The sequence below is a fragment of the Marmota marmota genome, unplaced genomic scaffold, assembly GCF_001458135.2.
Source record: "Marmota marmota marmota unplaced genomic scaffold, marMar, whole genome shotgun sequence".
Classification (NCBI taxonomy): Eukaryota; Metazoa; Chordata; class Mammalia; order Rodentia; family Sciuridae; genus Marmota; species Marmota marmota.
In genome coordinates, this window is record NW_026000102.1 from 318,604 (window position 1) to 337,462 (window position 18,859).

The 18,859-nt window shown below is 41.5% G+C and overlaps 1 protein-coding gene across 8 annotated transcripts in view; it reads right to left on the minus strand.

Annotated features, from left to right (window-relative positions):
• Positions 1-18,859, minus strand: part of Vps13d (vacuolar protein sorting 13 homolog D) — a 241,475-nt gene that overhangs the window by 111,022 nt on the left and 111,594 nt on the right. For all 8 annotated transcript variants that reach the window (XM_048783582.1, XM_048783583.1, XM_048783584.1 and 5 more), the window contains 8 exons: positions 14,166-14,413; positions 12,623-12,814; positions 12,189-12,315; positions 10,531-10,673; positions 7,169-7,299; positions 6,334-6,509; positions 1,459-1,582; positions 236-471 (listed from right to left, as the gene is read on the minus strand). In XM_048783582.1, the coding sequence (XP_048639539.1) occupies positions 236-471; positions 1,459-1,582; positions 6,334-6,509; positions 7,169-7,299; positions 10,531-10,673; positions 12,189-12,315; positions 12,623-12,814; positions 14,166-14,413 (1,377 nt within the window). The remainder of the gene's footprint in view (positions 1-235; positions 472-1,458; positions 1,583-6,333; positions 6,510-7,168; positions 7,300-10,530; positions 10,674-12,188; positions 12,316-12,622; positions 12,815-14,165; positions 14,414-18,859) is intronic.

The following is an 18,859-nucleotide window of genomic DNA, read 5'->3' on the forward strand; positions in this document are numbered from 1 at the left end:
GGAGAGATCTTTAAAAAAGAGGAGAGTCTTGCCTCTTGGGATAAATTTTAAGCTAAGTGAAAGAAAGGATTTAGACTAAATGACCTCTCAAGTTAGGCCATAAGCCTAGGATTTGATAAAGTAGGAAGGAATCTTTCTCTGTACTTTGATTTCCCCAGAAACTGCTTAAAATTTAAAACCAGTAAATAATTAGAACCTTCTGCTTTATAAGAACAGTAATTTAATCCAGAATTACCCAGAGAACGTATACGTAGCAGCGATGTAGATGAAATTTTCATAATAAAGCTGTCGGTTATCCTGGAAGTCATTCATGTTGCAGCTGATCTCCGAGGAGCCAGCCCCCTTCACAGTCAGCATGATGAATGGCGGCAGGGTGGGCTCGTCCCAGGCATAGTCCAATGAGGTCATGGGCTTCACTTCAGTTCGGAGCCTGGGCTCAGCTACGCCATGCTGCGTGAAGACAACGGGGACCTAGAGCAATGAACAGAGTCCAAGAGGAACTGCATTCAGAGCAGTGTGACTGGAACGGAAGGTCGTGCTTCACAGAGTTCAGCTCCAGGTCCTTCCCAGTGACCTGCTCACAGGAACAAGCCTAGAGAGGCCTGTCAGCTCCTCTCCTCCAACGCTTTCCTAATCACCTCAAAAACTAAAATGGTGCACGACTGACAGACCAAGGCTACAGTCCACTGGATGGAGAGCTTTAAGAAGCTTTGCCAAGCCAGCCTCAGTGGCACATGCCAGTATTCCCAGTGTCAGGAGGTTGAGGCAGGAGGATTGTGAGTTCAAAGCCAGCCTCAGCAACTCCATGAGGCCCTAAACAACTCAGTGAGACCCTGTCTTTAAATAAAATACAAAAAAGGGTTGGGGATACGGCTCAGTGGACAGGCAGCCCTGGATTCAATCCTCGGTACCCCAGCTAATAAAGAAGCAATTTTATCCTTTCGAGGGTTTTTTTTCCCTCCCCACTCCCCTGTGATATATACACAAGGGAATAAGAATCTAGGAATGTGGTTATAGAAAGTCACATATATATTATAAGACACTTATTCACAGGAGCAATCTAAAATAGAAACTACTGATTTTCATTTGGGCTTTGCTTGTAAGAGTTATAAAAATGTCCCATAACTAAGCAGCAGAAGAAGTGCCCATTCCACTATTGCTGGCCATCTGGTTCCTTTCTCTGGATAGAGTATCTATATAGCACGTCACAACAAGCAAATGCTCTAACCAAAATAAGTATGGGGGGTTAAAAGGTTACTTCTGCATGGACAAGGCTGCTCAGCAGTCCAAATGACCAGCAGATACCACCTCCTAGTGCTAAGGACTCCTAGGGCTGAGGAGCCACGGGGAGCCACCTGCACAGCTGGTGGGTAGTGTGCTGGGCCACTGTCTTAAAGGTAGTGTACACTCCACCCCCGGCACAAGAAGAGTCCATCGGCTCTCTACCCCACTTGGTACCTTAGAAAAGTTATCAATTCGGAAAGGAGGGGGTAACTGATCTGTGTCACTGAAGGAGATCCTATATGTGGCTCCTCGGAGGGTGATCTCCACTCGTAGGAAGAAGCATTTCCCCAGGGTATCCCTGCAAGAAGGAAACACAAGAAGCTCAATAAAAGAGACAAGCTGCAGTCACTTTCCTCTCACGCTGTGCCTTCAAAACTACTGGCCCCACGGCAGGCTCCCCGGTCATACCGAAGAAGCCGGGACTGATAAGAGGCGCAAAGTGGGGACTGTCTAGTGTTCTCCCTTCTTCAGCATCTATTAAGGGATATCCTCTGTAAAGAAGGGCTGAGAAGAGCATGTACACAATGCATGTGTGTGTGTCTGTGTGACACTCACACTCAGACACATCACTGGAAGGTGTGGAAAAGACATCCTTACCTAAGGCATCAACTGACAAATGAAGAAATGAGAAAATTAGAAAAAAAAATCACCATTTTATAAGCACCAATGTAATAATTGACTTAGGTAAGAACCATCAAATATTTCAATGAAAGGTTCTTGGGAAATGGGATATTCAGTCTTGTATGATCCCTGGAAAATACTCTCCTTTTCAAAAAAGAAAAGGTAACTATGACAGAGACCTGGCAGACACAAGCTTAACCAAGCAGTGATCAAGCTTAATAATACCTATAATAGGACCACGTGTCCTGGGCCTGCCGAGGGGGTGTGATGGAAACACCTCACACAGGTAGTGCTATCACTCAAAATGTTGGGCCCAAATGTACATACAGAAAACAGGAGATTCTACAAGGAATCTTCAAAGATGTCAACATCAATAAAGACAAAAAGGGAAAAGCGGGGCTACTCCAGATTAAAGAACACAAAAGAATATGTCAGCCAAGCAAGAAAAATGACCACAGACTACAGCCGACATGGGAGAGGGGCTGCTGTAAGGACACTGCAGCAGCTTTTTCAGCCTACAGAGACCGATCAGAAAATGTCCTATCAACATTAAATTTCTTCTGTATGTAACATCAGTAATATTCAGAAAAAATGTCCTTGCTTATAGGTAGTAAGTGCTGGAGTTTTTATGGGTGAACTGGGCACAATGACTTCAATTCACTTTCAAGTGGTTCAGAAATGAAAAATGTGCACTTACAAGTGGCGGGGGGGGGGGGGGCAGCCAGAGAGAGGCAGGCAGGGGTGGGACAGAGCAAAAGGTTGAAAAATCAGTAAATCTAGGTAAGATCTGAGGAAGTTCATTGTTCTACTTTTATAAATTGTTTCCAAATGAAAAATTGAGGAAAGTAAAAGAAACAGATGGCACAGGCCTATTCTCAGTAGTTTAGAACTACACTCGCTAAAACTATTTTTAAAGGATTAACAAAAGATACACAAGTCATCTCTCCTCCCTCCCCTTTTTCTGAGCAACTATGAGTAACTTCACTATTTGATCTAGACTGGCGGGGGTTCTCCCATGACAGGTCTGGACTGCCTCCAGCTGGGCAGGATGCAGACGATAATGGCTGTAGCTTCAGAATCACCTACCTTTTTTCACCCCTTCCCCAAATGAAATCTCCTTTGGAACACCTCATACCAACAAAGTTCTGGCGAAGTACAACTGAGGGCACATGAGCCCTACACATGCGACTCCCCCTCAAGTAACCGCCGCACACCCAGGAGCTCCAGGAGCCCAGCTGGACAAGCACAGTCCCCGGATGCAATCCTCACTGGAAAGGGCCCGGGCAGTATGACTGGGAACGGCCTGCCACTGAGCACACACAGCATTCATAAGTCACATCACAAATACTTTTATTCTATTGTTAAATTATTCATATTTCTGTTTCTTCACAGTGGTGTTCTCTGTACAGTACTAATCAGAAAGCTTAAAAGATTGAATTTTGCTTCTAAATGTAAATAGCACTGATTTCATATTTTTAGCTTCAAAAGTATTAATGAAATAAATTAAGACACAAATAAATGGAACAACACTGAGTTCGTGAATGGGAACCATATTGTTAGGGTGTCAATATTACCCAATACAGTCTAGGCTGCACACAATCCCTGTGAACATCCTAACGGCGTTTTTTTTGTTTTGTTTTGTTTTGTTTTTTTACGACAAGAGAGCTCTGGAAATCATAAAATTTATATGCATCTCAAGGGATTCTGAATAGAAAAACAATCTTGAAGCACAAGATTTTCTAACTTTTTTGCACTGCTGGGGATGGAACCCAGTGACAAGACCCTTCTGGGTGTAAATGGAATCTCCACACACCACATAAGGTGAGAGCTAAGCAACTCAGTGAGACCCTGTCTTTATATAAAATACAAAATAGGGATTGGGATGTGGCTCAGTGGTTGAGTGCCCCTGAGTTCAATCCTCACCTTACCATGCACAAACGTCACTCTAATCGGATCAAAGACCGAAAGGCAAGAGCTGAAACTTTAAAACTCCTGGGAAAATGAAGGGGCAAAGCTTTGCGACAATGGGTACGACAACGATTTCTTGGACATAATAACAAAAGTATAAATAGATAAACTGGCTACATCAAAAGTCAACACCACTTCTATCATCACAGAACCCAATCAAAATTGGAAAGGGCCACCAATGGAATGGGAGAAAATATTTGCAAATCACCTATCTGACAAAGAGTTAATATTCAGAACAGAGAATTCCTACATATCAACATGTAACAAACAGTCCAATTCAAAACTGGGTACGGGGCTTGAATAGATGTTTCTCCAAAGACACACAAATGGCCAACAGGTACATGGAAAGATGTTCAACGTCAGACTCATTAGAGAAAAGTGAATTAAAAATACAACGAGGGCTGGAGCTCAGCTCAGTAGAAGAGTGTGTGGTTAGCATGGATGAGCCTGGGGTTCACTCCCCAGGACCACAAAGACAAAACGACACACTATCTCACCCCAAACAGAATGGATACTAACCAAAACCCAGGATAAAGTAACATGTTGGTGAGATTGTGGAGAAACCAGAAGCCAGCACGCTGTGGGCAGGAGAATAAAATGCTACGATCATTACACAACACAGCATGATGGTTCCTCAAAAAATTAAACTAGAATGACTGTGTGCTCCAGCAATTCTATGTGTGTGTCTATACCCATGAGAACTGAAGCAGGGTCTTAAACAGATATTTGCTTTTTTCCTCACTTTTTCCTTTTTTCAGTGCTGAGGATCAAGCCCAGGACCTCACACCTGGGCTTGATTTAGCACTCTGCCACTGAACTAAATCCCCCACCTCAAAATATACGCGACTTTTGTGTAGCATGTGTGCGTGGTACTGGGGACTGAACCAGGGCACTCTGCCACAGCTACATCCTCAGTACACCTGCTTGTTTTGTTTTGTGAGACATGGTGTTTCATTAAGTTGCCCAAGACTGGCCTTGAACTTTCAATTTTGTGCCTCAGCCTACCAAATGGCCAGGATCATAGGTACGCAACACAGCGCCCAGCTATTGCACAGGTATTTGCATATCCACATTCATAATAGCCAAAAGGTGAAAGCAACTCAAATGTCCATCAAGGGATGAATGAATGACAAAATGTAGGAAAGATATACAAGCCTGAAATTATTCAGCCTGAAAATTAAAGAAAATTCTGACACATGCAACATACTGATGAACCTTGAGGGTGTTATGATAAAAGAAATAAGCCAGTCACAAACAAGAGAAATAAGGAGCCAGGCATGGTGGCACACACCTGTAATCCCAATAGCTTAGGGGGCTGAGGCAGGAGGATCATGAGCTCAAAGCCAGCCTCAGTGAAGGCGAGAGCTAAGCAACTCAGTGAGACCCTGTCTCTAAATAAAATACAAAATAGAGATTGGGATGTGCTCAGTGGTTGAGTGTCCCTGAGTTCAATCCCCGGTATCCCCCACACTCCCCCAAAAAAGAGAAATAAGGTATAATTCTACTTATATAAAGTACCCTGAGTGGTCACAGTCCTAGAGACACAAAATAGAATGGAGTTTACCAGGGGCTGGGGGCAAAGGGAAAGGCTTGAAGAATTGCTTAATTGACATGGCTTCAGTTTTGCAAGATGAAGAGAGCTCTGGAAATCACACAATGTAAATGCACTTACAATTGTGAACTGCACACATGAAAATGCTTGAGATGGTAAATTTTATGTTATGTATTTTTTATGGCAATTATACTTTGTTTTATTTGGGTAATGTGGTGTGCATCTGCAGTCCTAGCCGCTTGGGACGCTTCAACAGGATTGCTTGAGCCTAGGAGTTTGAGGCCAAGTTGGATAACACAGCAAGACCTCCTGTCCCAAGGGGAAAAAAATTAATAATTAAAAAAAAAAAAGCATTTGGGGCTGGGGTTGTGGCTCAGAGGTAGAGCACTTGCCTAGCATGGTGAGACACCAGGTTCTATCCTCAGAACCACATAAAAAGAAATAAATAAGTCAAAGGTATTGTATCCATCTACATTTTTAAAAAATAATAATAATTTAAAAGAAAACAGCATTTGTTTGGATCAGGCAGAGAGGTTAAGTCACTGTAGGCTACTCGAGGATACATCTAGTTGATTTCTCTCAAAGAGGAGCTGAGGATCACTTGGTTTGGAGAGATGTACAAATGTGTAAGAACAGACAAAAACCTTTATAATCAATGTAACCATCTAAATGCAGACAGAATTTTCAGAGGAACCATTCTCTGGGCTCAGAGCTGTCCCGTGGCTCATAACCACAGCACTCTCCATGATGGGCTCATCCCATCAAATGCTCCTGCATAGCTCCCACAGCTCTGGGAACTCTGTCGGATCCAGGAACACATGTGCCCATTTCACTAAGAGCAGCATGGGCTGACTACATTATTGCATCTCAAACAAGTCTACACTTTGTCTTTGAAAGCTCAAACTTACCTCATATTGATATGAAAGGAATTATTCTTGTTGACCTCAAAGCCTCCAGACCAAATACAATTGGGAACGTCCATCAACCTCACACACAAGAGCTGATCATAGTCATTGCGAGGCCAGTGGAACACCACACTGGAGCCAGGAAGGGTGGAGATATAACCTTCGGGATTGGCTGTTCCCTAAGACACAGAAGACCACTGGCTTGAGTTAACAGTTCAATTCAGCCCAACATGTTACCAGTAATACACAAATGTTTACTGAGTGGCCAGGTACTCTGAGCCTCACCCTCTACCAAGAGCCATTTGGATTATTCACATCACAGAGCTTAGTCTTTTTTTTTTTTTAAACTGAGAATTGATCCAAGGGTGTTCTACCACTGAGCTACATCCTCAGTCCTTTTTATTGAGGGTTTCACTGAGTTGCTAAGGCTGGCCTCAAACTTGTGATCTTCCTACCTCAGCCTCCCAAGTCACTAGAATTACAGGAATGTGCCACTGCACCCCACCAGAACATACCATTGTGATGGGAGATAAGCATGATATTAAAACTCACCATGATTTTCCTTTTTTTAATACTAGGTATTGAACCCAAGGACGCTTAACTACTGAGCCATATCCGTCCCCAGCCTTTTTTAATATTTTATTTTGAGACAGGGTCTCATTAAGTTGCTTACAGCCTCTCTCAGTTGCCAAAGCTGGCTTTGAACTTGCAATCCTTCTGCCTCAGCCACCCCTTGTCCCTGACCCCACTCACCAGGATTACAGGAGTGTACTCATCATGCCTGGCTCACTATGCTAACCAATAAGCACTGGTCATTCTCCAAAAGCAAATTGCTTACCTGTCCCCTGGCAAATTCCCTTTGTGCAAATGCAAGCTTGTGAGATGATTTATTGTCTAACAGGTAACGGGGGGCAAAGATGACCATACAGGTGTCAATATATCGACCTCGGCCTTTCTTGACATCAATACCTACAAATAACAAAAACCATTTTCATAAATTAATCAAAAAACAGAAAATTCTTGGTCTGACAAAAAAAAATCATCAGTCTTCACAATTACTCAGTTTCTCTGAGAAAACAACTATGTCACTGGGAGGACATCAAGCCTTTCAAGGGCAGAGTGAAATCAGCAACTGCATGCAAAGCACCAGGGCAACATCAATAGCCCCACAACTCCCGATTTCTTCAGGAAGTGTGTGCCCTGTGACAGCAACTGAAACACACAGGCGTCCAGTCCCACACCGCAGGCTTCCGTTTATGAAACTGACTACCAAGTTTCAGGTGATACCTTTCCACACACACGCAGGCATGGAACTTCCCTGGAGAACCTGCCCCTCTTAGAGGACACAGTACAATGTCCAGAGCTCTTAGCTGGATCTAAGAGCTCTGTGCTGCCTGAACTCAGTCGACTCTTGTCAACTTCCTTTTTGTTCACTGTCCAAGAATCCAGCTCAAACCCAATGTTAAGTGTTATAGAATTCATTTTTCTCAAAATAAGTAGGTTCTCAGCACCTACTACATACTGGAAAAACAACAGAAGTCAGTAGAAGAAAATCTTAAAACAAGAAGTTCCAAATAAAGAATTACCTTTAAAAAAAATCTGATAACAATATTTAAAACTAGAACACTCAGTGAGATGAATCATTCATTCAGACCATAAATACGGGATCTATATTCCAAGTACCAGGCTGGGCTCTGACTGTACAATAATAAAAAATATTTATGGTAGAAATAATAAAAATAACACTTACTGACCTCTTCATATACACTAGGTCCTCCTCTAAAGGCTTTCCATTTAATCCTCACAATAGCCTTATCAGGTATTTTAATTATTTCCATTTTACACATGAGGAAACTATGGTATGGAAAGCTAAGTAAGTGGCTCCAGGTAGCATAGCTAGCAGAGGGCACGGCCAGGCTTCAAATGCAGACAGTCTGCACCCAGGGTGCCTCGCCCCTGTGGCCTGCTCAACCCGGGGGGCAATGTGCATAAGGACCCAAGGAAGCACTCCACATGTATGGACAGAACCTTGAAAATGGAAGACTCCACCTTCTGATATGACAATCAGGTGTCCTAGACTCTAACACAATCCTAGAGTGTACATCTTCTAATCTGTTAACTATCTAATGCACTGGCTTGAAAATTCTGATGCTCCTTTAATGTAAGCCTTGAAAATGACTGAATGACTAAGTGAATCACAAGAATAAGTGTGTCTGAGGCTCCGCCTAAGGAATGCCACATAGTACTGGGACAGGGAGGTAAGCCTACTGCTTTTCCTTCTGTAATAAACAGAAGAGCTTCGGTTACCCAAAATCAACAGTATCAAGAGTTAGCTGATCAACTAATACAAAGTCTGTCTACAAAAGATACATTTAATTTGGTATTACAAAAAGAATCTAAAGTGCCCTAGAACAGCTCAGACACTTCAACATTTGGAAAAAGGTGAGGGTTTTTTGTTTCTCTTTTCAATTTCAGTCGCCTTGGCACACCCCCTAAAAGTCAAGAGCTGAGATCAAAATGCACAAAATCCTTCTTTCGGGAGGTACACACAAGGCTAACTAGCAAAGTTCTCCCTGGCTTTTCAGCTTGGGATAGTTCTTTACATGTTGCTGATCCAAGTCCTCAAAATATTCAAGCAGGAGATTCCACAAATTCCGTCAATAACACATGCCGAAATCTCATAAACATTAAGAGTTATAAAGTCCTATCTAAACCAATCTTCCTTCCTTGGTGGAGTGACAAAATTCCAATCACAGTCCTGCCCCTGAATGCACATGCCATGAGCTCAGTGAATGCTCCTCGCATGGCGGTTCCTGTGAACAGTCACTGTATATTTCTGGTTTGGTCAACTCAAAGGAGCATGTTCCATTCCTCTCTGAGGCCTCCCCACAGATGTCCTGACAGCGGCTTCCAGACAGCAATTGGAAAGCCAGCATGAAGCAGCCTTTGCCTACTCAAGTGGTGGAGCAAACAAATGTCAGAAAATGTGAGGAACATTATCTTTAACTGGAGGATCGAATAAAGTTTATTTCTTTTAGAAATCTTAATGTCAACTGTAAGGAGATGGCTTGCATGTCAAGAAAGCATGAATATAAATTCAAGTTTAAAAAATCTGAAAAGGAAACTATACTTGTGAGATTCTTTTACCAAGAAATCCTCACACCCTTAAACATGCCCAACTGAGCCCAGGATCCAGGGTAAATATGTAAACTCCACCACTACCTCAGATCTTCCTTCTACAACGTCACTCTTTTTATCTTTATTGTCCAATACTGCAGCCATTAGCCAAATGTCGCTATTTAAATTTAAGATTCTTAAAACTGAAGAGTAAAAGTTCTACTCCTCCGTCACAGATCGCCACATTTCTCAAGAACGTACTGTCAGCTGCTCAGCTGCCACACATGGCTAATGGCTGCCACATCAGACAACATGAAACAGGATATTTCCATCCTCACAAGGGGTCCTACTGGACAAGGCAGGTCTAGGTGGTGTGCAATGTCAACACCACACATGGCTGTGAGGTCCTTGGAATCAGACACTCTCACAGGGACACACTGTAACTGATCGCAACCCTTAGGACACTCCCTCAAGTATGCCCCAGTAGCTCTAAAACACAGGGTACTGCATCCTCCCCTGCCCTTCCTGCCTCCAGAAGCTAAGCAAGTCTGGAGGCTGCTAATGACTAAGCCACCAAGTGTCTTTTATTATATTTTCTGCCTCAAATTCACACACCCCCATTCTAATCCTACTTCTGACCCAGACTTCCCCTTTGCCTCTAGGCAAGTCACTTAACCTCTCTGCTTTAGTTTCAGAGAGAACAATGCTTCTTACCCTCTTAGGGTTTGCAAATTTTAATGAATGCGTGGGAATTCTTGAAGGATAAAAAGCATTCTGAGTGTTCCTATTATTCCCCTGAAAAACAAGGATTCAAGACAAACTGATACTTTCCTGACACAGGTGAGCCTGAAATTAAACAGCCATAGACCTCAAAAGGGCAGTGTTTAGGTGGCTCCTCAGATCCCTAGGAGAATAGATCTGCGTTGATATCAATATTGCATTCAGAGAGTAGGTATCTGACCCACTGTCAAATGAGAAAATCAGCACTTGTAGCCAGGCCAAAATGCACTGCCAGCTAATTCCTCTAAGCCTAAAGTCACTAGCCAAAGATTCTGATCCTCCCATTGCCCAAACGTAACCCACCAATGTTATAGATCAGCCCTGGGCGGTTTCCTTGCTGGATGACTTTCAAAGCTCGGACACCACTACCACCATCCAGGGAGAAGCCCTGACACCAGCCCGGCATGCCTTCAGGATGAATCCCCCTTCCGATTCTCATCGTGCAGCTGTGGGGCAGAAAAGCAAAGATGTATATATTCATCCACAAGCAAGTCTTATCTAACTCATCTAATCAGGAAATGCTAGTGTGGCTAGCACCCAGTTAGGCCTCTAACACTGACTTCGTCCTCACTCTCATGTGAATCCCCAGGAGTGAGAAAATTAATCAGTGATCAAACCCTCATCTTAAGATGTAGCCGCGTTACAACAGTATATGAAATACTTGGACATCTACAAATGAACACTTTAGGAGAGAGCACAGGATTCTATGAGAATAAAGCATGAGGAATATGCTACAATTTCTACTATTCCCCTGAAAATCAAGGAGTCAAGAAAAAAGCTGAGAACAGTATGTAAGAAGGTGCGGCTGACAGCACGTCACCTCCAGGAACTGAGACCCTCATATCGGCAAAGCACCGTCCAGTTGGCTGGTGTCCAGTCAGATCCTGGAAATATAACTCCTAAGTGTGTGCTCCAGGTCCACCACGAACAAGCGATGCAGCCCTGGGCACAGGGCACGCTGGCCATGAGCCTCAGTCTCCTCATCTTAAAATATAACTATCTCCTGAGTCACTGGCATGCTGGGGAGAATCCAACAAGATGATCTAGATGGAAACACTCTGGAAACTGTGAATCCTGTGGATAAAGTCAACCATGACAAATGCTCAGCCCTAGATCTAAAACTGTCAAAATCTTTGACGAACAGAAGGAGACGGGGCTTGCTGAATGTGTCAAGAGGCTGGCTGTGTCTCCGACAAGAGCCGGAACTCTGACTCCAACACTAATCTAGATTCCAGTCTCCCTGGAAAACACATCTGTATCCACTGAGTGCAGTACTCCGGAAACCTTCCTGTTAAGCTTTCTGCCAAATTCTATAGATGATGGCGTGTGCCATTTTAGCAGTATAAGATACATCCATTTATTTCTGGATTAGGGCTATAAAATTAGAAGACTCTTATAAAAAGCAGAATGTCAAAACCAAGAACAATAGTGAATTAACATTCCTACCATACATTAAAAGGACATGTTATCTAATCCTCACAGTTGTTATTTTTCCCAGCTGTGAAACATGCAATGAGTGTTTAAGACCATGAGAAGGCACATTTTGGAGCTCAAAACCTTCCACTAACAGCCCTGATTGAGCCAATAGGGCCAAAGGGCCACTCCATCTGCTCTCTGATGCCCACTCCTTTGCCAAGGCTACAGGAAAAGAGAAACTGCAGAGAAGAGAAGGGACATACAGGTTTCTCTTCATCGGCCCAGTTATAAATAGGAGAACTCCTTCAATAACATGTAAAATAAAACTAGCTTTCATTATAAACCAACAAATGGTTTATTTTCAGGATCAAATAACACAGAAATTAGATCCGAAAAAATCACGTTAGGTCATGGTTCTAGTCCTCTGCCAAGTCAGGACTGTTATCTACAGTATAGTTCCACTTACTCGGATATATTATAGCCTTTGCTAATTTTTACCCTTCCCTAGGAGCTTATTTCCCCTTCTCATAAATAACTGTACTCACAGGTTTGGCTGTTCTTTGTCAGCATAGCAGAATAAGAGAGGGCTCAGGCTCCGGGCCAACTCGTGTTCCTCAAACTGGCCTGCAGCATCTGTCTTTGCATTGTCCTGTCTGAAGATCAGTGGTAACCCTTTAGGAAGGATGGAAAAAGTTTATATCAAACAATCCCACCCAGTCTACCCATCAAAGATGCAAACAGTAAACGGGGGGGATGCGGAATCGGCAAAGGGGAAAATAGTGAAAACTGAGTTTTGTGGACTCAATCTGTTATCTAAGGACGGTTTTGACTATGATTAAGCACATGGAATCAGGAAAGTCTCCGCAGCTTAGACTGTTGAAGTCATCTATTTGCATTGGCTCCATTTAGATAGCTGAGCAAATATGTCTGAATTCCCATGACCAACCCCAAGGCTTATTGGAAAAGCCTATTTACATACCTGTTTTGTTAATGAGCCAATATGGAGCGGAAATGAAGATCTTTAAGGACCCTTCTGCTCGACATACAATCCGGATGGTGAGGTTCAGCTGCCGGCGGTTGATGTCATAGAGTCGCATTCTTACCATATAGTTTTGGGTCCCAGGTGGAATGAGCAATTCTTTACAGAGGGGAAAGTTCTCCAATGACACCCCTAAAGAAGGTACAGCTATTGTCTTTCTGGATTCTCACTACTAGAGTTTGTCAAAATAGTTCACAGCAAAATTAAATTGGATTCCTTTTTGGAAAAATCACTAATGACCTCAAAGGCTATTTTCCTCTAGCTGGGATAAGAACAAAAGGAACAGATCAGATGGCCCGGAAGTCAAACTAGGAAGCTACAATGCAAATGAGATGAATCAGAGTTCCAAAAAGCTACCAACAATGATTATCAGAGGAGTTATAAGTCAGACCCTGTGCTGGAACCTTCCTTCCAATCCCCAGTCTGGCCTTATTATTTGCATGATATGGAGCAAGTTATTGAACTTCTCTAGGTCTCATCTGCAAAAGGTGGTAGTAACAGGATCTACCCGGCAGAACTGTGAGTAGCACGTAACGTAACGCTGAACACAAGGGGCACTGGTGGGAGGACAGGCCCGCGTTACACAAGGCCTTGTTCAACACGTGAAGAAATATAGAAAACTCACTACTTAAATGCCAAATTTTTTTCTATTTATTTTTATCTATTTTTCTCTAGAATGAATGACTAGAGGCCAAGGGTACAGCCCAGTGGTAAAGGGCTGGCCTACAGGAGTAACTACCATTGCACTGTTTTCCTTTTCTAAATGAAGTTCAAGGATCTATCCGGTTGCAGAAACATAATCTTGTCACTGTAGCACATACTGCCGAAGGTCAGTGAGTTTCAAGTGGTTGAGCTCAAAAATGGAGATAACACCTGTCTAATACAGAAATGTGTACTCCTGGGCAGATCAAGTGAGATAATGTAGTAAACGAGCTTTCAAAACTGTATACAGAGAAATATCAACATTGTTATGACCTGAACATGTCTGTGGCAGTCTTAAAGAAATATATTTTCTGCCAAAACAACAGATGTACCCCTTTAAGTGCTGCAAATGTGATTCTCTACCCTGACTTGCTCACCCCTACAACTGAAAATTACTTGTTGCACTGAACATTTTAACCTCCATTTCTTCATCAGTGAAGTGGGACAAATCACTATTGCTGTCAGGATGACAGGAGATCACATGTGAGAAAGAGCCCAGGTGATGCTGGGGACACAGGAGCTCAGCCACATTCACTCCTTCCCTAAAAACAGCTCATTCTGCAGCTAAGAAAAGCCGGGCTAAAGACACAGAGTGACTGAATACCATGTGAGCATGTCCTCTGCAAACCTCATTTTTTCCTCGCTGCACACCTGCTCTGAGCCAGCTTACTGAGACATGACAGGTGCCACGCAATTTCTCCAAGATGTTTACTGAGTAGTCTAAATGCTCACTGATCTCTTCCCAGGATTGCTACAAATGACCCAAAAGCAACAGCCTTACCCAGCTCGATGTTCTGGGACGTATCAGCAGTGTGGAGGGCCACCTCTCTTCCAGGTTTCAGGGTTCCATTAATTGGCATTCCTTTGACATAGAAGTCAAGTTCACAAGGCAGCAGATTACAGATCACCACAGTTGGCAGAAGATATATGGTATGCCCTGGCTGTCTGAAAATCTGTTTTGCACTGTCAGAAAATATGTTTGAGGGCATGTAATCTGGATAATTCTCTTTCTTTATAGCCACACAAAACCTATGAAGACAAAATGGTGTGAAAATCATCAGCCTGAATGAAGAACTCAATTTTTTTTCCTTCTTAATTAAATAATATCAACATAACTCAATAAGTAAGATATTTGCATTTTTTAATACAAATACATCTACTGAAATCTAATACAAATTGCGTGGATCTTAAATATTCAATTTGATGAGTTTGGGCAATTATATACTCCTCTATAACCATCACTCAAGAACAAGTCACAGACCATTTTCTCACCCCAGAAAACTCCCTCCTGTCCCTTTCCAACCAATATTCTCTCCCTGTCATCCAAGTAACCACTCTCTGGAACTCGCTGCTATGGATCAGGCCCATCTATTCCTGAGCTACACGTAACGGCAACAGGCGGGGCACTGCTCCATGCCCTCCCTCTTCCTGCTTCCTGTGAAGTTTCACCAGGGTCAGTCGTGCCCACCATACCTGACTCTCTTTCCTTGCCTGGTGGTCTGTCCGGCTGAATTATCACTGGTTCTTTACTCACCATCCTGTTGATATCCACCTGGGCTGTTCCCAGCTTAGGGCTACACGAGCCTTCTGATGCAAGCATCTTTGTGGACCCAGGCCTTCGTGTCTTTTAGGTAAACAAAATGGACTTGCTGGGTCCTTTGTTTTTTTAAGAAACTGTCACACATTTTTCCAAAGCAGCTGTATCATTTCACATTCTCACTATCTCTTCATGAGAGTTTCCCACACCTTTACCAACATTTGGTGTTGTCAATACTTTTTATTTTATTCGTCCTAGTGAGAGTACAGGGTCACTGTGGTTCAGAGCTGCATTTCCCAAATCATCACTGATGATGACCAACTTTTCATTTTTCTATTGGCAATTTGTACGTTATCTTCTGTAAACTATCAGTTCAAGTCTTTCTTTTGACTATTCTTGTTAGGTTATTTTTAAATTTTTATTTCAAGAAGTTCTTTATGTATTCTATTAAAAATTGTCAGATATATATTTTTCCCCAAATTTGTGATTTATCTGTTTCTTTTCTTATTGATGCCTCCTGCTAAACCAAAAACTTTTTAAAAAGACCAATGTTTCTAATTTTTCTTTGGTATTTAGAGCTTTCTGTGTAATAAATCTTCTATTCCATTGATCTACATTCCTGTCTTAATGAAATAAAACTGACTTCATTACTGTGACTCTACACTGTTTTTTGTTTTTTTTTTAGAGAGAGAGAGAGAGAATTTTAATATTTATTTTTTTCTTAGTTTTCGGCGGACACAACATCTCTGTTTGTATGTGGTGCTGAGGATTGAACCCGGGCCGCACGCATGCCAGGCGAGCGCACTATCACTTAAGCCATATCCCCAGCCCTACACTGAGTTTTGAAAACAGGTTTTGTAAGTCCTCCAACTTTTTGTTATTGTTATTTTTAAAGATGACATTGAATATTCTAGATTTCTTGCATTTCTGTATAAATGTAAGATTAGCTCCCCTATTTCTTCAAAGCAACCATCTTAAGATCTATTTATTGAGAATGGACATCTTAATGATACCGAGTCTTCCAATCCATTAACATGGAATATCTTTTCACTTAATATTTTTAAAATTTCTCTTAGAAAGGTTTTATAATTTCTCAAGTAGAAGACTTGTACATCATTTGTTAGACTGAGTCCTGGGTATCTAATTTTTTTAGAGTTATTATAAGTGGCATTTTTCTAAAATCACATTTTCTAATTGTTTATTTATGGCTAGAATATAAGCATACAATTAATTTCTACTGATTGACCTTGAACCCTCAGATCTTAGCCAATTAGGTCTATGCTATTTTCTACATATCTAATTAGGTCATTTGCAAATAACAATAATTTTATTTCTTTTCATATTTTCATGCTTTTTCAATTTCTTTTTTTTTTTAAGTTGTCAATGGAACTTTATTTTATTTATTTATATGCAGTGCTGAGAATAGAACCTAGTGCCTCATACATACTAGGCAAACAGTTTACCACTGAACCACAACCCCAGCCCTACTTTTTTGATTTCTTTATTTATGATTTACTTGCCTTACTGCAATGGCTAGGACTGCTACTACTATGTTAAGTAGAATGCTGGTTCCTGATCTTGAGGGAAAAGGGTTTAATGTTTCACTGTCAAGTATTATGTTAGCTGGGCATGGTGGTGCATGCCTGTAATCCCAGTGGCTCAGGAGGCTAAGACAGGAGGATCATGAGTTCAAGCCAGCCTCACAGCTTAGCAAGGACCTAAGCAACCTAAGTGAGACCCTGTCTCTAAATAAAAAATGGATAGGAATGGGGCTCAGTAGTTAAGGGTCCCTGGGTTAAATCCCCAGCACACACAAACAAAAAGTACGATGTTAATTGTAGGTTTATCACATATGCCCTTGAGAAGGGAACTTTTTCAAGTTCCTAGTTTACTGGCTATGAAGAACTGAACGTTTGTGTTGCCCAAAAATTCATATGTTGAAGCCCTAACACTCAATGTGATGGTATTTGGAGGTGATTATGTTTATCATAAAGTCACAGAGGTGGGATGGACCCCATGATGAAATTAACACACTCATAAGAGAAAGAGGAGAGGCGAGAGCCCGGCTTTCCTCTCCACCTTGTAAGGACATGGTAAGAAGGCAGTCATCAGCAAGCCAGAAAGAAGTCATTCTCTACAACCAAATTTCTACCTTGATCTTGTACTTTCCAGCCTCCAGAACTGTGAGGAACAAATGTCTGCTGTTTAAGCCTCTTGGTCTACAGTGTATTGTTATAGCAGCCTCAGCTAAGACACTGGGCATCACCTCGAATGGGTACTGAATTCCATCAAACGCTATTTTTCTTTGCATGTACCAAGATGATCTGATGTTTTTCTCTTTAGTCTCTTAAAATGGTGAATTACTTTTTATTGATTTTATTTGATTTTCAAATGTTAAACTGATCTTGCATTTCTGGAATAAACCCCACTTGCTGAATTATACTTGGTAATATTTTATTGAAGACATTTGCAGCTCTTTAGAGGGGGCCACTAGTACTTAGTTTCCTTATAGTATCTATATAGGTTTTGATGTCAGGAACATGCTGGCCTCATAAAATGAGCCAAGAATGTTATGGTTTAGATATTAGGTATCCCCCAAAAGCTCATGTGTGAAATAGTGCAAGAAAGTTTTAGAGAAAAAATGATCAGATTATTAGAATGTTGACTTAATCAATGTGTTAGACCCGATAGGGGCTAATTGGGGGTAACTGTAGGCAGGTAGGCTATGGCTGGAGGAGGTGTGGGCAGGGCATGCTTTGCAGGTGTATATTTTGTCCTTGTTGAGAGGAGCACCCTCTCTGCTTCCTGGTGCCATGTTCCCAGCAGCTTTCCTCTGCCATGCACTTCTGCCCTGATGTCGGCCTCATCTAGGATCCAAGGAATGGAAATGACCATCTGAAACCATGAGCCACAAAATAAATTTTCCTCCTCTAATTGTTCTTGTCAGGTCTTTTGATCACAGCAACGAAAAAGCTGACTGAAACAAGAACTGTTTCCTCCTCTTCTATTTTCTGAAAAATCTTGTTTAGAACTGGTATTATTTCCTTCTTAAATGTCTATAGAATTAACTAGTAGAGTCATATGGGCTTTGGAGTATTCTTTGTGGGAAAGCTTTTTTATAAATTAAATTTTTAATCTAGGTGTGGGTGGTGTACACCTATGATTCCAGGAACCTGGGAGGCTGAGGCAGGAGGATCACCAAGCCTAAGGCCAGTCTCAGCAACTCAGTAAGACCCTGTTTCAATATAAAAAAAAATAGTGATGGACAGGTAGCTCAGTGGTAGAGCACCCCTGGGTTCAATCCTTAGCGCCAAAAAAAAAAAAAAAAAAAAAAATTTTTTTAAATAGATATCAGTATCTTTGTATTTTCTTTTTTAAAATATTTTTATTAGTTGTTGAAATTTTTAATTTTATTTATTTGTATGTGGTGCTGAGAATCGAACCCAGTGCCTCATGCATGCTAGGCAAGCGCTCTACCCCTAAACCAATGTCCCAGCCCTATCTTTGGATTTTCTATTTCTTCTTTCTGTTAGTTCTGACAATTTGTGCTTGCAAGAAGGTATTATTTAAGTATGGAATTTAATGATATAAAATTGTTCTTATCTCTTTTTTATCCTTTTAATGCCTATAGGATCTGTAATAATATCTCCTTTAATTCCTAACATTGATCATTTTAACTCCTTATATTGGCAACTTCTGTTTTCTCTTTTCTTCTTCTTGGTTAGTCTTGCTAGAAGATTAACAGATTTATGAGGTTTTGGGTTTTTGGGTTTTTTTTTTTTTTTGGTAAAGACAATTTTGACATTGTTGACTTTTTTTTTTAGCTCATTGGTTTCCACCTATTTTTGCTTCCTTTTTCTACCTGTTTTTAATTTGCTCTTCTTTTTGTATCTTCTTAATAAAGAAGATTAAATTAGTAGTTTTTGTGTCTTCCTCAT